The sequence below is a fragment of the Hyperoodon ampullatus genome (assembly GCF_949752795.1).
Source record: "Hyperoodon ampullatus genome assembly, chromosome: 11".
Lineage (NCBI taxonomy): Eukaryota > Metazoa > Chordata > Mammalia > Artiodactyla > Ziphiidae > Hyperoodon > Hyperoodon ampullatus.
The window spans coordinates 95,546,524-95,570,083 of NC_136924.1; the positions used below are offsets into that span (position 1 = coordinate 95,546,524).

The following is a 23,560-nucleotide window of genomic DNA, read 5'->3' on the forward strand; positions in this document are numbered from 1 at the left end:
GTGTGTGTGTGTGTATTTGTCTGTGTGGTGAGGGCTCCAGATTGTGTCACTGAAGCATAACAATTATTTTGGTCTGAAGACATTTGAAAATAAACTCCCCTCCACGCCCCCCCACCCCACAATCCCTTATTTTCCTACAGGCAGAGCCTCCCAAAAGAACTCAAAGGAAACCAATTGTCATAAATCCCGTCCTTTAGGGCAACCAGGGGAGATTGACTCTTACCAGTTGAGACACCCACTCACACATTGTCACGAACTAGTGTGTCTCCATCTATTCTCCTAACGGCCCGTCTATCTTTCCTAAAAGTCATTTGTTTTCCCATTAGTGTTCCTCTCCCTCTCCACTTCTTCTATTAAGATGATATATAGGGGCTTCCCTGCTGGCGCAGTGGTCAAGAATCCACCTGCCAAGGCAGGGGATACAGGTTTGAGCCCTGGTCCAGGAAGATCCCACATGCCGCCTAGCAACTAAGCCCGTGTGCCACAACTACTGAAGCCCGCGCCCTTGAGCCCGTGCTCCGCAACAAGAGAAGCCACCACAGTGAGAAGCCCGTGCACCACAACGAAGAGTAGACCCCGCTCGCAGCAACTAGAGAAAGCCGTGTGCAGCAACGAAGACCCAACGCAGTCAAAAATAAATAAGTAAATAAACAAAACAAAATGAAAACAAAAAAACCCCCAAATTGGGGCCTTTGAACCAGCTGGTCTACTCAGCGGGGGCCTTGTAGAAACAGAGGCCATACTTCTATGAGGAGGTGAACCAGCAGTGAGAACTTCAGAAAGAGAGATTGAGATACATTCTCAGTATCTACACATGTGGTGCCAGGCAAGAACACTAGGCACATGACTTGGGGTGGTTTGAGAGATGAAACATACCACCTTCAAGGGAAATTACCCAGATATTTCAATTAAATAAAGTCTTTACACTTTTTCCCCAAAATACCAGTCACAAGAGAATTTTAATAGAGGGAAAATATAATGGAGAAAAAATATTGTTTCTTGAAACCTAAGACTGACACCTGCATTTTGTCTTATCACATGATGCCCACACTCTTGCAATAGTCTTTTCACTGGCCGCCTTTCTTCCTGTCTTTTCTGCTTTCAGTCAAGAAGGCATCAGAATGAGAAGCCTGTGCACTGCAACGAAGACCCAATGCAGCCAAAAATAAATAAATAAATAAATTTATTAAAAACAAACAAATTTGCTTTTTAATCTCACTGCAGATTGTTTCCAAAAACTCTTCTCTATCTTAACCAATTTATTCTTTATATTCCACACACAATCTTTGTAAATTCTCTTAAACTCTCAGTGTCAATCAACCTGGAATCTCCTCCTCTTTGCCAATTCAAATTCTGCCCTTTCAGGATCCAGTTCAAAACCCACCTCATTTGAAAATCATTACCTTCCACAACCTGAGTGTTTTTCCTCTCCCACGAATTTTTCTAACATTAAGTAACGGAACCTTAAATTATCCATTAACTTGCCCTTGTGCTATCACTTCTGCTGTTATTTTAAACTTTTATTTAACAGTTGTATTTTTTTTTACTTAATTTTTTATTATGGTGAAACAAGCATTGCTTTAGTGCCATCTGATCAAAATCATTTTTGGATGTAAACAGTTGGTATTAATATAACAACAACAACAATAATAATAAATCCTGTTTAAGAATATTAATATATTAATAAATAGGAAAGTTGGAAAATGCCCAAGGATACAAACAGAAGCAGGACACATATACACGTACGTACACACACACACGCAAGCACACACACAGTTTCTTCATTTTTCAAGAATATGTAGCTTTCAGGCCCCCGTCCATTTTACCTCCGTCAGAAGCCATGCTGCACCGTCACTGGACTTTTTCCCCTGGAGCTATATATTGTGCTGCCAGCAACCTGCCTGAACATTGTTTCTGCAGGTGTGACCGCTGCCACCTGTTTGGGCAGAGGATGACTCATTCCTGAGTCTCAGGCAGATACTGGGTATCTAGACTGCACAGACAGGTAGCAGATGAAGAGGGAAGTTGCTGCAGCTTGATAAGAAAGCGTATGATGCAGATAATTAATTCTGTAGCATAATTCATTGAGAACATCCAAATTTCAAAGTGCTTGCGTGATAACTCAGAATGTAGGAACATTTCCCTTGAAAGTTAAAGCAAGACTGACCCATCATTGTTTATTGGAAAAAAGAGAGGAAGAAGAAAGGGAAGAGAGAACTGGCCTGTTTCCCTGACTTGAATGTTTTCATTGTTACCTGGTGAAGACAGTGAGGGCTTGCCCTTTAGCTATTATTCATTTATTTCTAACTTCCCTTATTTTGATCTTCACCCTAGATTCTGTTGGAAAGGGGAGGGGCACTATCAGAAGCAAAAGCAAAAGGACTTTGGTCTCTGAGTCAGGTAATTAGTGTACAAGTTTCAGGTGATTTCTCTTGCTTCTTGAAGCCAAGGTTAGTTAAAGCCCAGTCCACTTCCGCTTTTTTTCTTCCTTGAGAAAATGAATACTATACTCCCTGTTGCCACTGTCTCCTGTTGCCTGAACCGTGAGTCAATCTCCTCTGGGTTTGAGCACACACACTCCCAGAACTGACGTCACTCTCAAGCCCTATGCCTCCCTCTAGGGTCTCAAATCTAGAGCCCCTGAACTTTTTTTTTTTTTTTTTTTTTTTGCGGTACGCGGGCCTGTCACTGCTGTGGCCTCTCCCGTTGCGGAGCACAGGCTCCGGACGCGCAGGCTCAGCGGCCATGGCTCACGGGCCCGGCCGCTCCGCAGCATGTGGGATCTTCCCGGACCGAGGCACAAACCCGTGTCCCCTGCATCGGCAGGCGGACTCTCAACCACTGTGCCACCAGGGAAGCCCAAGCCCCTGAACTTTGAGTCTCAAATTCAACGAACCCTACACCTGATCCCTAACTATAAGACTTTCCTTAATCATGAAATGAAGCTGGAGCCTGGACAAGATGAAGCAGTTGTTTGCAGTGGCAGGTGATACTTTTGAAGAAGGGGCAGAAATGCCTCATCATAAGTAAAGGTCCTTCAGGGGCTTCCCTGGTGGCGCAGTGGTTAAGATCTGCCTACCAATGCAGGGGACACGGGTTCAAGCCCTGGTCCAGGAAGATCCCACATGCCGCGGAGCAATTAAGCCTGTGCGCCACAACTGTTGCGCCACAGCTACTGAAGCCCGTGTGCCTAGAGCCTGTGCTCTGCAACAAGAGAAGCCACCGCAATGAGAAGCCCGCACACCACAACGAAGAGTAGCCTCTGCGCTCTGCAAATAGAGAAAGGCTGCATGCAGCAACGAAGACCCAATGCAGCCAAAAATAAATAGATAGACAAATGTATTAAAAAAAAAAAAAAAAAAGGTCCTTCAGAAGCCAAGTGTTTCAGTGAGGCATGTGTGGTGGGTAGAATAATGGCCCCCCCAAAGGTGTCCACCTTCTAATCCCTGGAACCTATAAATATGTTACCTTACAATAGCATAATGGACTGTGCAGATGTGATGGATGTGATTAAGTTAAGAATCTTGAGGTGAGAAAATTATCCTGGATCATCTGGCTGGTCTCAATCTAGTCTCAAAGACCCTTATAAAAGGAAGGCAGAGTCAGAGTCTGAAAAGGACATGTGAAAAAGATGTGTCAGGGGTGGGGAGAAAAAAAAAAAAGAGATGTGTGATGTGGTTATTGGCTGAAGAGGGCCGTGAGTCGAGGAATGAGGACAGCTGTCGGAAGCCATCCTGGAGCCATTGCACCATGACAGTCATGAGCAACGGAAGGCGAAACTGCAAGGCAGCGCCGTGCCAGGAAGGTGGACTACAGCTCCACTGTTATGTTTTATGATAATAAATTTACGTACAGGGGCAATTTTGGGGGGATGTTGCTCCACGTGAAAGAAAAATTCCTCTAGGACTCCCCCTCCTGAAACTACCACAGAATGGGAAGTACCCACTAAAGCCCTGTGGAAATGGGTAAAGAATTAAGAGCCTGGAACTAAGGGGATGTTTTTACGAAAAACACCCTCTAGTATGGAGTTATGGCCATGGGCCGGAGTTCCTGATGACGACATAGGAAATTTATGGTTCTATTATAAAGGAAGATTAATTATAGAAAAACAAATGACTAGAGCAGAATTCGTTGCCAGGATAGGGAGAAAACACTGTCTCAGTTGAAGAAAACAACGAGAAAGAGCATGCAGGTACATTGTAAATATTTTCATGGAACCATTGTAAAAGGTTGCTCATGCAAGAAGAAAAATAGGAACAAGTAGCTCCAACTTTTACAATTGAAATAATCATATAACTGCTTGACTTGGTTACTAAGAAACAACCTGTGATTAATGGGAACTTGGGGAAATATTTTAATAGGACATCTAGAAACTAGGGGATATTTGTTTTAAAAAATCTTTATAGAATATTTTGAGGTCTGATTGTGCTAAGATTGTTTGGCCACGTACCTGGTAATGTAATCAACTACAATATATAAACCTGTGATTGTAAACAATAGAGGAAGAATCAAGAATAAAGAGGAAGAAAAAAGAAGAAGAATCAAGAATAAAGACATGAGAGAAAGAAACATGCAATGCTGATACTTTAAGAAGTGTAATAGAATTATTTCCTTCGCCGACGCTATCCATCCCTCGGGTATCCCTGGACTCGCTGGAGCTGGACTCCGGCAGACAGCCTCTAAAAGCTGGACAAGGCAAGGAAATGATACTTCCCTAGAGTCTCCTAGAAGAATGGTGCCCTTTTGACACCTTGATTTTAGCCCAGTGACACGCTATTTTGTGCTTCTGATTTCCAGAGCTGTGAGATAGATAAGTTACATTGTTTTACACCACGGAGTTTGTGGTCATTTGTTACAGTAGCAATAGGAAACTAATACAGCAAGACAGACTCGGGAGAGGCACATACGTAACAGGTAAGGAGGTATATAATTTGAGTTAGTTTCTACTAGAACTCCTACTGAATGCTTGATCCATCTTCTGTATTATTTTAGGAAATTCAGAACACATGTGATAGACTGTCATGCGTTCATCATGTGTAAGAGAGGTCGAAGATAATCAACTATAAAATGTAGCTATTCAGTTTAGATCAGTGTCCTGTTCCTGTTATGCATTGTTTTAAATGCATACATATGCCTTTGTATCCACTCCACAGTCAAGATATTTAAGCTTCTCATCACCCAGAAAATTCCCCTGTGTCTGTTTCCCCTGTGTCTGATTCCTCCAACTCCCAGTCCTATAGGCAACCACTAATATTTCTGTCACTAAAGATTAGTTTAGACTGTTCTATAATATCATACAAATGGAATCATATAATGTGTAAGCTTTTATGTTTGCTTTTGTGAAATAAAATTCATATTTATGACGAGACAAGAAAAATTTAAACATAAAATTTCTTCTCTGCCCTTTGGCCTTCCCTCTTGCCCCACTGTGCATTGTGTATCTACATTATGCATTGACCAAACCTCCCCCATCAGCAGGAATACCTGCTCAACCATAAACAGCAACATTCTCCTAGCAACAAGACATCTCCTTAAAAGTAAACATTCCTTCTTGATGTTAAAGGATCACAAGACCCACGACAATGGTGCTTAAATCTGGATTGGGTAAACTGTCAATACCTCATTTAATGTACAGTCTTCTGTCTCAAAAAGGTTACATAAACTGTATTTTGACTTCTTTTTTTTTTTTTTTCTAGTGTCGAGTAGCCAGTGAGATCTTAATTCCCCGACCTGGGATAGAACCCATGCCCCCCAAACCCATGCCCCCCCCACAGTGGAAGCACAGAGTGTTAACCACTGGACTGCCAGGGAAATCCCAGACTGTGTCTTGACTTCTAACGGGTGGAAGTTCTCAGAGCTTTCTGAGATGCTCTTCTGGGTTAAAATCCTCGAATTTGCCTCAAATAAAATTTTGCAATTCTTTCTTAGATTGACTGATAAACTTTTCATGACACTTTTTTTGCGCAGCTATCCTGTGAAATTAATCAACATGATTAGGTGTATCAGTGGTTCATTTCTTTCTGTTGCTGAGTGGAATTCCAACATATGGGTATGCTACAATTTGTTTATTCATTTATCCTTTGGTGGACGTAGGGTTATTTTCCAATTTTAGGCTATTGTGAATAAAGATGATACGAACGTTTGTGTACAACTCTTTGTGTAGGAGTTTCTTTTTTCTTCTCTTGGTCGAAGAACCTGGGAGTAGAATTGCTAGATCAAATAGGTAAGTGTGTATTTAACTTTTAAGAAAATGCTGGACAGTTATAACAGTTTACATTCCGACCAGGAGGAAATGAGTGTTGCAGTTGCTTGATATCCTTACCAACACTTGGTAATGTCAGTCTTTCTAGTTGCAGTAATTTCTGTGGGTATGTGGATTTTAATTTGTATTTTCCTGATGATTAATGATGTTGAGCATCTTTTCATGTGCTTGTTAGTTATTTATACATCTTCTTTTCTGAAGCCTGTTTGAGTATTTTGTCCATTTTTTAATTTTATTTTTGTCTCCTTACTGAGTTGTAAGAATTCTTTATATATTGTGGATACCATTCCTTTGTCATATCTTTATATATATTTTGCTAAGCTTCTGGCTTGACTTTTCATTTCCTTAATGGTGTCTTTTGAGGAACAGATATTCTCAATTTTTATGAAGTTCAATTTATCCGTTTTCTTTTTATGGTTAGTGCTTCTTAGATCTTGTCTACAAAATCATTACCTACTCAAAGGACACGAAGATATTCTCCTATATTTTCTTCTAGTACTCATAGTTTTGTTTTTAGCTTTTACATTAGGTCTGAAATCCATTTTTTTTTAAAGGAACATTTATTTTTTAATTTATTTTGGCTGCATTGGGTCTTCATTGCTGCGCACGGGCTTTCTCTAGTTGCAACGAGCGGGGGTTACTCTTCGTTGCTGTGCGCGGGCTTCTCATTGTGGTGGCTTCTCTTGTTGCGGAGCATGGGCTCTAGCTGTGGAGCCTTCAGTAGTTGTGGCACACGGGCTCAGTAGTTGTGGCTTGCGGGCTCTAGAGTGCAGGCTCAGTAGTTGTGGCGCACGGGCTTAGTTGTTCCGTGGCATGTGGGATCTTCCTGGACCAGGGATCGAACCCTTGTCCCCTGTGTTGGCAGGTGGATTCTTAACCACTGAGCCACCAGAGAAGTTATATTAACTTCTGGAGGCTAGAAGTTCTGGAGGCTAGAAGTTTAAGATCAAAGTTCCAACCAATTTGGGTTTCTGTGAGAACTTCCTGACTTGTAAACACTGCCTTTTTGCTGTGCACTCACCTGACCTTACCGTGTGTGTGCACCCTGCAGGGGCGGGGATCTCTCTTCTGATGAGGACACTAATCCTATCAGATCAGGGCTCCACCTTCATGAGCTCATTTAAGTTTAATTACTTTCTCAGAGGCTCCCATTTCCAAATATAGCCACACTGGCTGTTAAGGGCTTCAACATAAGAATCAAGGGGTACCAAACATTCAGCCCGTAACAGATATCTATATCATTTTCCCCATATGGATAACTGGTTTTGGTAGCACCATTTGTTGAAAACACTGTACTTGTCCCATTGAATTGCCTTGGCACCTTTATTGAAATCAGTTGATCACATATGTGTAAATTCATTTTTGATATCTCTCTTTCATTCCATTGATCTATATGTCTATAATTATGCTTATATCACAATTATAATTATTATAGATTAATAATGTCTTTTTATGTTGGGTTAAATAAAATATTATTATTGTTGGGGTATAGTTGCTTTACAATGTTGTGTTACTTTCTGCTGTACAATGTAGTGAATCAGCTATGTGTATACATATATCCCCTCCCTCTTGGACCTCCCTCCCACACACCCCCCATCCCACCCACCTAGGTAGGTCACCATGGAGCACCGAGCTGAGCTCCCTGCGCTACACAGCAGGTTCCCACTAGCTATCTGTTTTACACATGGCAGTGCACATATGTCAATCCCAATAACCCAGTTCATCCCAATCCCCACCCCCCACTCCCCCGGGTGTCCACTCATCTGTTCTCTACGTCTACATCTCTCTTCCTGCCCTGCAAAATCAGGTAGTATACATTCTGATTTCCCCAGATTGCTTTGGCTATATAAGTTCTAGATTGTCATTGTCTACAAACATGCCTGCTGCGGTTTTGATTGGTATTGTGTTGAATTTATAGATCAACTTGAATAGAATTGAAACATTAAAACATTGTGTGTTCTAAATCTCAAACATGCTATATTCTTTCAGTTACTTAAGGACTGATTTCACTTAGCAGTGTTTTGTGATATTCAGTGTGTGTATTGTATAGTTTATTAAATTTATCCCTTAATATTTCATGGTTTTAATTTGATTGTAAGTGTTATTGGTGCTTTGTTTTTTTGTTTTTGTTTTTTTTCCTATCCCTTCATTGATAGTATATAGAAATATAATTGATTTGTATATTGACCGTGTAACTTTTGGGAAGAAATTTTCCTTTACTTTTTTTAGGTTCTTCTGGCTGTTCTAAGAATTACATTGACATGAGACAGATAACAGGAGAAAATCAAACAAAGTTTGATAACATGTATACATGGGAGAGACCCAGGAAAACTGAGTAACCCGTCAAAATGGCTGAAGCCCTGACCTTAAATACCATCTTCAGCTAAAGACAAAAGAAGATGTTGGGGGTAGTGGTTTGGGACCTCAAAGGGGAGGAAGGCAATTCACATGGAAATGTAAAAGCCAATGGTAAACAAATATTTGCTGGGCTGCCCAGAGACAATGGGACCCAGAGTGGACTCTGATCTCCAGGCCCTGCTGAGTTTCCTCACCACACTCAGCCCATACTCTTTGCAGAGATCTCTGGTGACAGGTCTATTCTGGGAACTGGCCCTTTATCTAAATTCTTTAGGCAGCTAAGGGGGAGGGTCAAAGTTTCTCCTTGAGTCTTTTGGGCCTTGATTGTTTTCAGCTTGAAATAATCTACATGCCAGAGACATTTTAGGGTGGCAAATTTTGCTCCCCTACATAACTAACCTGTGAACTTGCTAACTTCACTTATTTCTAATTTTTTTTTGTAGATTTCTTAGGCTTTTCCAAGGATTATGTTGTCTGTAAATAAAGACAATCTTACTTCTTTTCCAACATGTGTGTCTTTTTATTTCTTCTTTTTGCCTTCTCAGAATGGCTAAGGACACCAATAAAATGTTCAATAGAGAAGGTAAGGGACTTCCCTGGTGGCCCAGTGGTTAGGACTCTGCGTTTCCACTGCAGGGGGCTCAGGTTCGATCCCTGGTTGGGGAACTAGGATCCCACAAGCCGTGCCCTGCATGGCCAAAATGAGAGAGAAGGTAAGAGTGAATATCCTTGACTTGTTCCTGATCATTTTGAAGATCTAATTGGCTTTATTAAAAGATTCAAAATTGGACAGCAACCCGTCTAGCCAGTCAATAGAAAGGAGCTCCAAAGAGCTACAGAAAAGGAAAGACAAAGACAAAGAAATCATAAACAAACAAAAAGGGTTATTTCTGGCAAGGTTACCTTCCTTTGGGGGACAAAAGTATCTATTAGGCAGATTACTTCACTGGTCTGACAAGGAAATTCCAGACTGACCTGTTAAGTTTACATTCCTGGGCAAGGTTGAAACTGCATTTAGCTTAGATAGCTCTCAAATCTTGGTCTGATGATATGGGCTTAGCATACGTGACTACATTTGGGGCTTATAGTTTCCTTTTTTAACAGGAGAAAGCATTCAGCTATTCTTTTTTTTTTTTTTTTTGGCTGTGCCGTGTGGCTTGTGGGATCTTAGTTCCCTGACCAAGGATTGAACCCGGGCCATGGCAGTGAAAGCACCGAGTCCTAACCACTGGATAGTCAGGGAATTCCCTTCTCTTTTTATACTTTGAAGCATATGCAAGACCTCTACACAGAAATAAACCCATACATCTACAGTCAATTGATTGTATTTATTTTTTAAAATTTTTAATTGAGGCAAAAAAGTACATAACATAAAATTTACTATCTGAAGAGGAGAAATGGTTGCTGAGGGTAAAGGAATGAATACCTGGGTTATATAATAAGGAAAATGCAATATTAATAAACACCTCAGAAAAGGCTTAGAGCAAGAGATATAGTGTCCCTTAGCTCAATTATGCCAGATATCTGAAAGAGTGAAGCTGCAAGTTTCCTGAGATCACTCCCGCTTTGGGGATCCTGACAAGATCTCCAGTGGAGGCCTGCAAACCTAAGTGGACTCCCCCTGAGAGACATTTTCATATGATATGATAATGGACTGGACTAATTATTAATGGCCAAATGGAACTTTGATAATGTGCCCGTAGTTTTTTTATTATTATTAATTAATTAATTTTTGGCTGCGTTGGGTCTTCGTTGCTGCGCGCGGGCTTTTCTCTAGATGCGGCAAGTGGGGGCTACTCTTCATTGCAGTACGCGAGCTTCTCGTTGCAGTGGCTTCTCTTGCTGCGGAGCACGGGCTTTAGGCGTGCGGGCTTCAGTAGTTGTGGCACGTGGCTCAGTAGTTGTGGCTCACGAGCTCTAGAGCACAGGCTCAGTAGTTGTGGCGCATGGGCTTAGTTGCTCTGTGGCATGTGGGATCTTCCTGGACCAGGGATCAAATCCGTGTCCCTGCATTGGCAGGTGGATTCTTAACCACTGCGCAACCAGGGAAGTCCCTGCCCATAGTTTTGGATTTGTATGATTGTTTTGCTGTAAGGAACCCAAGTTCTAAGGGGGTAGATATTGTAATATTTTGATTTATAATAAGAAATATTTGTGTGGTCTTTCTCCCTGTTCCTGGCACAGAGATTCTAAAACCCTTGGAATGATCCAAGAGGTGAGAGCTATAAAGCTATTCTTTATTACGTTGATAAGGGGGCTTTGGGAAAGTCACTAGGTAATCTAATGTGGGCTGGATGCCAGGGGAATAAAGCACATGATTAGAAGTTTGGAACTTTCAGCCCTACCCAACACTCCCTCTCCAGGGAGGGGAGAGGAGCTGGAGATTGAACCTATAACCAATGGCCAGTGACTTAATCAATTATGCCTATGTGATGAAGCCTCCATAGAAACCCAAAAGAATCGGGTGCAGAGAGCTTCTGGGTTTATGGACAAGAATGTGTCCATGTGCCAGGAGGGTGGCGCACCCCAAACTCCATCTGGACAGAAGCTGCTGTGCTCAGGACCCTTGCAGACTTCACCCTATGTACCTCTTCTTCTGTCTATTCATTTGTATCCTTTAATATCCTTTGTAATAAACGATGATCTCTCTGGTTTCCTCAGTTCTGTGAGCCACTCTAGCAAATTAATCAAACACAAGAGGCAGGTGCTCAGAACTTTGGATTTATAGCCAGTTGGTGAGAACCTGAGGTAACAGCCTGGACTTGCTATTGGCATCTGAGGTGGGGGAAAGGGGCAGTCTTGTAGGACCATTATGATGTGATTTCTTTTATGTTATGAATCCTGCTTATCAAGTGTGAAACGTAGGAATTAAGCTATGTTAAACTATGTTAAGTTGTTCAAAATTGACTCACAGTGGCCAATGTAAACTTAGTTGTTTTGAAACGTCCACTATAGGACTGTCTTAGAGTGATGAACTCTTACTTTACATAAGAAATTTGTCAGGCAATTTATGTCACTGGAACAGAAGGAGAAACTGATGGAGACAAGACCCCTCCCCTGGGCATAACTGTTGCTCCTTAAAAAGAGACCACTGAGGGCTTCCCTGGTGGCACAGTGGTTGAGAGTCTGCCTGCCGATGCAGGGGACACGGGTTCGTGCCCCGGTCCGAGAGGATCCCACATGCCGCGGAGCGGCTGGGCCCGTGAGCCATGGCCACTGAGCCTGCACGTCCAGAGCCTGTGCTCCGCAACGGGAGAGGCCACAGTAGTGAGAGGCCCACGTAAACACACGCACACACAAAAAAGAGAGACCACTGAGCCAAGCGACTTGAAGGCCCTTCCCAGGAGGCCCCGACTCCACGCTGCTGAGAGCTGATCCAGCTGTTCAGGATGCTGGCGGAGGCTCTGTTGGAGCAGAAGCAACTTCCTACTCACACTTGTTACGAGACTAGTTGCCAGACCGATGCTTGTGCTGAGACGCCTCCTTCCCGACTTGTCCTTGGAGTGGTTTGTTACTTCCTTCTCTGTTTTCCTTACTTTGACTAACCTGTGTCATGTGCTAATTGTGTGCAGTAAAACTGAGCGATTCATGCATTGAGTACTGGCTACATTTCTTATATCTCCAACTTACCTGGACTTACCCCTGGGCCTGTGACAGACAGGAACTTAACCTGTAGGATCTGATGTTGACTCCAGGTAGACAATGTCAGAACTGAATTGAATTGTAGGACACCCAGCTGGTGTCTACAGAGAACTAGAGTATTGCCTGGGGTGGGAAAACCTCTACACATCGGGTCACAGAAGTGTTCAGTATGAAACATTGAAACGCAGAAGTGTTTTTCCTTTATACCATCTTAACCATTTTCAAGTATACTATTACTTTCCAAGTATACAGTCCACTAGTGTTAAGTATACTCACGTTGTTGTGCCACATAACTTTTTCATTTGCAAAACTGAAACTCTGAAAACCACAACTCATTCTTTTCTTCTCCCTCAGCTCTGAGCAACCATCATTCTACTTTCTGTTTCTATGAATTTGATTATTTTAGATATCACATGTAAGTGGAGTCATACAGTCTTTGTAATTTTGTGACTGGTGTACTTCACTTAGCATAATGTCCTCAAGTTTCATTCAAGCTGTAATGTGTGACAGGATTTCCTTCCTTTTTAAGGCTGAATAATATCCCATTGTATGTATTTAGTACATTTTGTTTATCCATTCATCCATTGATGGACAAGTTGGTTGCTTTTGCCTTTTGGCTATTGTGAATAGTGCTCCTATGAACATGGGTGTGCAAAAGTCACTTTCAATCCCGTGCCTGCTTACAATTCTTTTGCACATATATCCGGAAGTCAGAATCCTGGACCATATGATAATTCTATTTTAAATTTTTTGAGGAACGTTCATACAGTTTTCCATATCAGCTGAGCCATGTAAGAGTTCCAATTTCTCCATAAACTCACCAAGACTTATTTTCTGTTGTTGTTGTTTTAATAGTAGCTCTCGCAACGAATATGTGGTCAGCTGATTTTTTTTTTTTTTTTTGTGGTACGCGGGCCTCTCACTGCTGTGGTCTCTCCCACTGCGGAGCACAGGCTCCGGATGTGCAGGCTCAGCGGCCATGGCTCACGGGCCCAGCCACTCCACAGCATGTGAGATCTTCCCAGACCGGGGCACGAACCCATGTCCCCTGCATCGGCAGGCAGACTCTCAACCACTGCGCCACCAGGGAAGCCCCAAGGCCAGCTGATTTTTAAGAAGGATGCCAAGACCATTCAAACTCGTAGAAGAAAACATAGGTGTAAATCTTCATGACTTTGAATTAGACAACTGTTTCTTAAATATGATACTTAAAGCACAAACAATAATAACAAAAAATTGATACACTGGATTCCATTAAAATTAAAAACTTCTGTGCTACAAAAAAACACTATCTAGAAAGTAAAAAGACAGCTCACAGAATGGGAGAAAATATTTGCAAGCTGTATATCTGATAAGGGCTAGCGTCCCAATTATATAAAAAACTATTACAACTCAACAATAAACAGACAGGGGCTTCCCTGGTGGTGCAGCGGTTAAGAATCCACCTGCCAATGCAGGGGACAGAGGTTCAATCCCTGGTCTGGAAAGATCCCACATGTCGCGGAACAACTAAGCCCGTGCGCCACAACTACTGATCTTGCGCTCTAGAGCCCACGAGCCACAACTACTGAGCCTGCGTGCCACAACTACTGAAGCCCACATGCCTAGAGCCCGAGCTCTGCAACAAGAGAAGCCACCGCAATGAGGAGCCCGCGCTCCGCAACGAAGAGTAGTCCCCGCTTGCCTCAACTAGAGAAAGCCCATGCGCAGCAACGAAGACCCAATGCAGGCAAATATAAACAAATTAAAAATAAACAATAAACAGGGGCTTCCCTGGTGGCGCAGTGGTTGAGAGTCCGCCTGCAGATGCAGGGGACACGGGTTCGTGCCCCGGTCCGGGAGGATCCCACATGCCGCGGAGCGGCTAGGCCCGTGAGCCATGGCCACTGAGCCTGTGCGTCCGGAGCCTGTGCTCCGCAAGGGGAGAGGCCACAACAGTGAGAGGCCCGCATAACGCAAAAAAAAAAACAAAACAAAAAAAACAAAAACAAAAAACAATAAACAAACAAATAACCCAATTAAAATGGGTAAAGGATTTGATAGGCATTTCTCCAAAGAAGATATACAGATAACCAATAAGCACATGAAAAGACGCTCAACATCATTAATCATTAGGAAACTGTAAGTCAAAACCACAATGAGATACAACTTCCTAACTGCTAGGATGGCTATAATAAAAAAAAAATTGACAATTAAAAGTATTGCTGGGGGAAATTCCCTGGCAGTCCAGTAGTTAGAACTCCGAGCTTTCACTGCCTAAGCTGTGGGTCCCATCCCTGATGGGGAAACTAAGATCCCAAAAGCAGCACGGCATGGCCAAAAAAGAAAAAAAATATGTATTGGTGGGGATATGGAAAAATTGGAATTCTCATGCATTGCTGTTAGTAATATAAAATGTTGCAGCCACTCTGGAAAACAGTTTGATAGCTCCTCAAAACATTAAACATAGAGCAACCATATGATCTGGCAATTCTAAGAGAATTGAAAACATATATTCCCACAAAAGCTTGTACATGAATGTTCATAGTAGCATTACTCATAATAGACAAAAGTGGAAACAACTCAAATGTCCATCAACTGATAAACAGATAAATAAGTTGTCGGATGTCCACACAGTGGGATAGTATTCAGCCATAAAAAGGATGAAGTACTGATACACGCTAAAACACAGATGAAATTTGAACACATTATCCTCAGTGAAAGAACTCAGTCACAAAAGGCCACAGAGTGTATGATTCCATTTTTATGGAATTTCCAGCATAGGCAAATCCATAGAGATAGAAAATAAATTAGCATTGCCAGAGAATGGGGAGTGGGCTGGGGGAGAAGACTTGGAGGGTGTCTGCTAATGGATATGGGGTTTATTTGGGGGCAATAAAAACGTTTTGGAGTTAGATAGTGGTGATGGTTGTACGTCTTGTGAATATAATTTTTAAAACCACTGAATTTTATGCTTTAAAATGGTGAATTGTATGGTATGTGAATTATATCTCCATTTTTTTTTTAAGACATAACAAAAAAAGTTAACTGAAGTAAAGCAAACCAAACCAAAGCAAAAGTGTTCCAAGGAAAGTCAGGGGATTGTCTTGCCTGGGGCTAGAGAAATTCATTAGCACAAGGAATTGACATGAACAAAATTGGGTCTTAGTAGTTGAAGGGGCATTTATAATAATAAACCCACCATAGAGATATGAGGATGGAAAGAAATGGACAATGTGAGAAACAGGTCCCTTAAAAGGAACTGAATATTACAAAAGAGTTCACGTGTACTCATACACACAGGATCATAAACAGAGACCAACAAAGGGGAAAAATACCTGGCTCAAGAGAAACGTGTTCTCCACAATCCCACAGTTTGATGGCAAGGATTCCATGAAGCAACTGAAATTATCTGCAAAATATTGTGTGTTCATGTGTATTATTTTCTGGGGGAGAGTCTATATGTTTTACCAGGTTCTCAGTAAGACCCTTGATCCTCTAGATATAAGGAACCATATATGGTTTAATAAATTTGCTCTTCCCTGTTTTTATCAACAGAGGGCAGAAAAGCAATACAATTAGCAGAGCCAACCGCCAGTACATAATTTTCTAAGACTCTTCAAGTCCTTCTCAATTTCTGCCATCTATTTCTTCCTTTGCTCTACCTTCTCCTCTAAACTAAAATTCCCTGACTGCAAGCCCCCTCTTCACCCATCAATGTCTTACTATCTCTGCCTACCGATATCAGTGCAGCCCCACTTCCATAATTTAGAGGGATTCAATGCTCTTCTCATTCCATTTGCATTCTGTTTATACCTGTGGTACTTATAGTCTTCCTTTCAAAATAGCTATTGATTTTATTATTATTGTTGAAGGACAGGGTTTAAGGACAAAAAATAATAGATTGTGGCTAAAACAATCATTCTTAAATACTTTTCTCTAAGATCTGTGTGCATCTTTCTCAGAAAGATAAATTTACATTATTGGGACACAGCAAAGGTTATGGTTACAAATTTTGTGGTACATTTTTGTCCAAAATAGTCATACCAGCTTGCTGTTTAATGTTGTCAAGCAACAGTTAAACAAACAAACAAGAGTGAGAGTGGCAAACAAACAAGAGTGAGAGCGGACTATCTGCTTTTCTCACTGTTGTGGCCTATCCCGTTGAAGAACACAGGCTCCGGACGTGCAGGCTCAGCAGCCATGGCTCACGGGCCCAGTCGCTCCGCGGCATGTGGATCCTCCCGGATCGGGGAACGAACCCATTTCCCCTGCATCCGCAGATGGACTCTCAACCACTGCGCCACCAGGGACACCCTACATTCCCTAATTTTAAGTGGGCTTTAAAAGCAGATAGTCCAGGCTTCCCTGGTGACGCAGTGGTTTTGGAGGAACAAGCCCAGCGGCCGTGGCTCACGGGCCCAGCCGCTGCATGGCATGTGAGATCTTCCCGGACCCGGGCACGAACCCGTGTTCTCTGTATCCGCAAGCGGACCCTCAACCACTGCGCCACCAGGGACGCCCTACGTTCCCTAATTTTAAGTGGGCTTTAAAAGCAGACAGTCTGTGCTTCCCTGATGGCGCAGTGGTTGAGAGTCCGCCTGCCGACATAGGGTATACAGGTTCGTGCCCTGGTGCGGGAGGATCCCACATGCCGCGGAACGACTCGGCCCGTGAGCCATGGCCGCTGGGCCTGCGCGTCCGGAGCCTGTGCTCTGCAATGGAAGAGGCCACGGCAGGGAGAGGCCCGTGTACTGCAAAAAAAATAAAATAAAATTAGGGAATGTATTTATGATTGCATGCAATCATTGCCAATCAATTCTGCCCAGAAAAGGTAATAAAAGCAACAGATCCTAGCTCTTTTTTCCCCCTAGCCTTTTTAACGAAAGCAAATGCCTATTTTCAGTCAAACACTCCTCCAAACTCAACAGATGCAGATCTCAGACATGCACGGAGCGCTCCACTCACAAGCAAAGTACAGAAACCTTTGTGAAAAAAGAATATGTGTATGCAGAACTCAGTCACTTTGCTGTACAGCCGCAATTAACACAACATTGTAAATCAACTTACTTCAATAAAATTTTTTAAAAGGGGACTTCCCTCACAGTCCACTAGTTAAGACTCCATGCTTCTATTGCAGGGAGCACGGGTTCAGTCCCTGGTCAAGGAACTAAGATCCCACATCCCACATGCCGCATGGTGGGGCCAAAAAAAGAAACTGTGATAATAGTTGAAGTGCTTGATATTGTCTTGAGTAGAAAATAAAGTGCTAAAGAAATAACCCATGAACAACACTTGATGTCCTAATATTTATGCCGTATTTTCTTATTTTAAAAGAAAATTTAGGCCTGACCTGATTTGGGGATGTGTCATTGTTGCCGAAACCTGGCCTCTGTACACCGGCACTGAATTGAATCTCAGAGACAGAGATCTGGGTGAAGCAGAAAACAACAGCTTTATTGCTTCGCCACGCAAAGGGGGCCACAGTGGGCTAACGCCCTCAAGACTGTGTGTCCCCATTGGAAGGGGCAGTGAGGAGTCTTATAGTAATGGTTCAAGGAGCAGACTGGTAGATAAGAAAAGAGTACATGCAGGCCCTACATATTTTTCCATCCAGAGATCATCTGAAGACCCTCAAAGCAGGCATCAGGTGGTCTCGTGATGGGCTCCTGTGGTTTTCGAGGTTATCGAGCTGTGACCTCCTCTCTGGGATGAAGAATGCTTACAGAGAGGGGAGTGTAAAGGGGAGTGTTCAAAAGAGAAAAATACCAGGTGCAATGATACAACGAAGCAGAAACAACAACAAAAACGGTCATCTGACATGCAAGTTGAAGTGAGGTTAAAACAGATCAGAGCTTGATGGAGGCTATTTTAACTAGTTTTTATAAATTTAGCTGGAACAAAAACCCCACTGTTGATTTAGTCCTTCCATTTCAATGGAAAAAGACAAGTGGGCATCAATCTCATCTGGCCGTTTCGTGCTGAAGCTGGGCGGGTGAGGGGCGGTGGGGGAAGAGGAGGGCGGCGACGGGGGCAGGCACGGCAAGAAGGGGTTTTTCTTATGGAAGGAATGAACATTCTCATGCCAACTGGCAAGCAGAGCCCTGGTGGTGGTTTTGCAGAAATACGACAGGCAACAAGTCATGATTCTAGCTAGAACATATATTCCCATTGCAACCATCAAAACAAAGTAAGAACTGGAAAACTCCTGAGAAAAGAGATTGGATGGCCCTGTGGGATCCAGGAAAACAAGTTTGAAAACCAACTGCAGACTCAGGAAGCAACTTCACAGGCATAAGCATCTGAATTATCTACTGTCTGGATGGGAGATTTCATGTCATTAAGAAGCGTTGTTATGCGTTGTTATGTTTCCTGACTCATCGGGTATAAAAGTATTATACAACATTCAGTATGAATTAAGGCACAAGTTCCCTGCTGTGAGGCAGTCAAGATATCTAGGGCCATCTGGTTCTGAAGCACAGCTTTTCACATTAATGAGTCCTCAGTGTTTAACAAAGTCAAGCTCTGTTGGCTGTCATTAACGGCTTGCTTTGTCATTTTGGCTAGTACCTCTATGTGGAGAGCCACACTTTCAAGACCAATGTTTAGGACAAAGAAATTGAGTAAATAATTACACCAAAAAAACTGATCTAGTCTAGCTAGTACAAAGGTAAGGAAGTTCAGCCATTTTTGCCTTTTGTCAAACTTTATATTGATGTCCTTGTGCCCAAGGGAACCCTAGAGTGCATCTACCATTCCATCCAGGTGGAAGCTAAGGCCAAAAATGGGTCCCACAGACCCAACAGGTTCCATTTGGGGCTCTCCAATACATGCCTGGTCTCCTAATCTAATCTGTGGCAAACCAATCACTACTCTTTAAAATTATAAGACTTTTATAATAATCAGTGGGGGTCCATCCCATATATTGGGTGGAGTTTGTCCAATGATGAAAGCTATGATTTCTCTGCTCCCAGCATAAAGCTGCCATATTCTGGGGTCAACCAGAATAAACCATCCCGAACGTGGTTAAAACCTTCTAGTACTTGATGTGGATTTTGTTTTTTTTGTTTTGTTTATAAATTTATTTTATTTTTGGCTGCATTGGGTCTTCATTGCTGCACACGGGCTTTCTCTAGTTGCAGTGAGCGGGGGCTACTCTTCATTGTGGTGCTTGGGCTTCTCCTTGTGGTGGCTCCTCTTGTTGCAGAGCACGGGCTCTAGACGCGCGGGCTTCAGTAGTTGTGGCTCACAGGCTCAGTAACTCTGGCATGCAGGCTCTAGAGCACAGGCTCAGTAGTTGTGGCGCACGGGCTTAGTTGCTCCGCGGCATGTGGGATCTTCCCAGACCAGGGCTTGAATCCGTGTCCCCTGCATTGGCAGGCGGACTCTCAACCACTGCACCACCAGGGAAGCCCTTGTGAAACTTTTTAAACTGGCAAAATAGAGTGTTATAAGGAGATCTGCAAGGTCTAATTAGTCCGTACTTCAAAAACCAGTCTAGAACTGGCTGGATTCCTTATATGGCTTCCTTTTTTTTTTGGCTGTACCATGGGGGATCTTTGTTCCCCGATCAGGGATTGAACCCATATCCCCTGCATTGGGAGCGTGGAGTCTTAACCACTAGACCACCAGGAAAGTCCCTGTATAGTTTCCTTTTTAAGAGGATATTGTTTTTTCCTTGGACAAGTCACTCCTGTCTTTACAATGATAGGAATCGGGGCAGTGAATCTGGCCCATCTGGGTGCCCTGTTAGCCCAGACAGCCTTACTCACTTTTTCCTGGATCCTTTCTGGAATAGGCTCAGCTTCTTTCTCTCCTGGCTGTTCGAGCGACTGTTGGAGCCTTAGGGCATTTTCCAGAGGCACTTCTAAACGCAAAAGTTGTTTCTCAGGTGAAAATGTTATTTGCACATGTACTTTGCCCAAGTCTCTTCCTAAAAGAGGGATTAGACAGTCCGATACGTACAGGAAATTATGTTTCAATTTCTCTTCTCCTATTTTGCACTCCAGGGGCAAGAGCAGAGGACGTTGCTGAGTTTGTCCCGAAAAGTCCCACTACTGACGCTGTGGACTTACTCAGAGGCCAGTTTACAACTTAGAACCGAGTAGTTTACTCCTGTATCTGCCAAAAAATCTGCTAGTTGATTCTCCACTGTTAATTGTACCCGGGGCTCCTGTGGGGCTATAGCCATGGGAGCCACCAGCGTGGCGGGAAGCCCCGGGTCCCACCAGTCACTATATTCTTCTTCAGAACTTTCCTTCCTGGTGACCATAACCTCCACCAGAGGGCCCCTCTGTTTTTTGGTGCACTCCGTCTTTAATTTAGGACATTTCTTTTTCCAAGATCCTTCCAGAATATGTGGCACCCATATCTATTAGAAAGTCAACTTGTTCCCCACTGTCAGTTACCCAGGGCTCTTGTGGGGATTTTGGAATTGGACGCCTCAAGTCCAAGGGAGTCTTCGGGCCTCTTCATTCAATGTCAGTGTTCCTCTCTTTCTACCATATGAGCAGCTCCTGTCTCCTTTTTATTATTTTCTTTCTTTTTATTTCGTCTAGGGCAATCTCTTTTCCAATGCTCCTCCTCCTTGCAATAAGCACATGGTTCCTTCTTCAATGGTGGCTTACCTTCCTTTAGGTTGCTCGCCTTCCGGGAATTCAATGCTGCTGCCAGAGAAGCTGCCTTCAATTTTTCATCTTCTTGCTTCTGTCGTTGTTCCCTGTTGTTGAATAATTTAAAAGCAACATCTACTCATTGAGAAGGGTTCATTCCAAATGCACCATCTAACTTCTGTAATTTTTCCCCTATACCTGGGGCATTTTGCCCAATGAAAGTCATATGTATCATCCTTACATTCTCAGGGGCCTCAGGGTCTGCATCCGTGTAGCACCTATAAGCTTGATAAATCCTTTCTAGGAGCTCTGCTGCATCCTCATTTGGTTTTTGCTTTATCTCCTGAATCTTGTTTAACCTCTTTTGTCTAGGTACCCCCTTTTGAAGACCCACTAAGACACACCTCCTATAATGTTCTAGAAGTGGCATGCCCCCACTATTAGGATCCCAGTTAGGCTTAGCAATAGGGACTGACAGATTTGCTTCTGGAGTTCCATTTGGATCCACTAGGTGGAGCTGGTGTGCTTCCTCTCTAGCCTTGTCAATGACCATCCTCCTTTCATCCCCAGTAAGCATTATATTCATGAGTGTGAATGTCCACCCAAGTGGGATGGTGAGTGGCAAATATGGAGGTGAAAAGTTCAGTCACACGGAGGGGGTCCTCTTGGTAAGCAGGGTTATGGTTTTTCCAGTTAAGCAAATCCAAAGTAGAGAATGGATTGCACATCCACAGGAACCCAGCTGGCTGGCCATTTGCATTAAGGCCTCCTCAGCACAAGGGAAATTGCACTGTTGCGGAAGTGGCTCCCGGTTCAAATTCGGTGCCCTGTTGGGTCTTAGATGGTGATACTAAACCAGTTCCCTGTGCCCCAGGGGTTAACAGATAAAATTCTATTCTCTCCCCATGGATAGGGGAAACAGGAAGCCGTGAAAGGAGTGAATATGTTGGCGGCATGGTGGGGGCAGTTGGAACAATGCCAGTGCAGCCTGTTCAGCCAGTTGGGGAGCTGGATAGGCCAGAGGGGGGTTTAAGTTGTTATTTATTTATTTATTTATTTATTTATGGCTGCGTTGGGTCTTTGTTGCTGTGCGCGGCTTTCTCTAGTTGTGGCGAGCGGGGGTTACTCTTCGTTGCAGTGAGCGGGCTTCTCACTGTGGTGGCTTCTCTTGTTGCGGAGCACGGGCTCTAGGTGTGCAGGCTTCAGTAACTGTGGCTTGCGGGCTCTCGAGTGCAGGCTCAGTAGTTGTGGCGCACAGGGTTCGATGCTCTGAGGCATGTGGGATCTTCCCGGACCAGGGCTCAAACCCCTGTCCCCTGCATTGGCAGGCGGATTCTTAACCACTGTGCCACCAGGGAAGCCCTGCTGTAAGATTTTTAATCACAGTTTCAATTTCATTACTTGCGATTGGTCTGTTCATATTTTCTATTTCTTCCTGGTTCAGTCTTGGAAGGTTATACCTTTCTAAGAATTTGTCCATTTCTTCCAGGTTGTCCATTTTATTGGCATAGAGTTGCTTGTAGTAGTCTCTTAGGATGCTTTGTATTTCTGTGGTGTCTGTTGTAACTTTTCCTTTTTCATTTCTAATTTTATTGATTTGAGTCCTCTCCCTCTTTTTCTTGATGAGTCTGGCTAAAGGTTTATCAATTTTGTTTATCTTCTCAAAGAACCAGCTTTTACTTTTATTGATCTTTGCTATTATTTTCTTTGTTTCTATTTCATTTATTTCTGCTCTGATCTTTATGATTTCTTTCCTTCTACTAACTTTGGGTTTTGTTTGTTCTTCTTTCTCTAGTTCCTTTAGGTGTAAGGTTAGATTGTTTCTTTGAGATTTTTCTTATTTTTTGAGGTAGGCTTGTATTGCTATAAACTTCCCTCTTAGAACTGCTTTTGCTGCATCCCATAGGTTTTGGATCATTGTGTTTTCATTGTAATTTGTCTCTAGGTAGTTTTTGATTTCCTGTTTGATTTCTTCAGTGATCTCTTGGTTATTTAATAACGTATTATTTAGCCTCCATGTGTTTGTGTTTTTTACGTTTTTTCCCTGTAACTGATTTCTAATCTCATAATGTTGTGGTCGGAAAAGATTCTTGATATGATTTCAATTTTCTTAAATTTACTGAGGCTTGATTTGTGACCCAAGATGTGATCTATCTTGGAGAATGTTCCATGTGCACTTGAGAAGAAAGTGTAATCTGCTGTTTTTGAATGGAATGTCCTACAAATATCAATTAAATCTATCTGTCTATTGTGTCATTTAAAGCTTGTGTTTCCTTATTAATTTTCTGTCTGGATGATTTGTCCATTGTTGTAAGTGAGGTGTTAAAGTCCCCCACTATCATTGTGTTACTGTCAATTTCCTATTTTATAGCTGTTAGCAGTTGCCTTATGTATTGAGATGCTCCTATGTTGGGTACATATATATTTATAATTGTTATATCTTCCTCTTGGATTGATCCCTTGATCATTATGTAGTGTCCTTCCTTGTCTCTTGTAACATTCTTTCTTTTAAAGTCTATTTTACTTGATAGGAGTATTGCTACTCCAGCTTTCTTTTGATTTCCATTTGCATGGAATATCTTTTTCCATCCCCTCACTTTCAGTCTGTATGTGTCTCTAGGTCTGAAGTGGGTCTCTTGTAGACAGCGTATATATGGGTCTTGTTTTCATATCCATTCAGCAAGCCTGTGTCTTTTGGTTGGAGCAT

The 23,560-nt window shown here is 42.7% G+C and overlaps 1 protein-coding gene across 1 annotated transcript in view; it reads right to left on the reverse strand.

Annotated features, from left to right (window-relative positions):
• The window catches only part of APOBEC1 (apolipoprotein B mRNA editing enzyme catalytic subunit 1), a gene marked incomplete at both ends in the record, with an annotated part of 28,161 nt that extends 6,722 nt beyond the window's left edge, over positions 1–21,439 (reverse strand). Inside the window, 3 exons of the mRNA XM_079714989.1 lie at positions 20,010–20,174; positions 20,869–20,988; positions 21,052–21,439. Coding sequence (XP_079571115.1) covers positions 20,010–20,174; positions 20,869–20,988; positions 21,052–21,439 — 673 coding nt within the window. The remainder of the gene's footprint in view (positions 1–20,009; positions 20,175–20,868; positions 20,989–21,051) is intronic.
• Between the last annotated feature and the right edge of the window lie 2,121 nt (positions 21,440–23,560).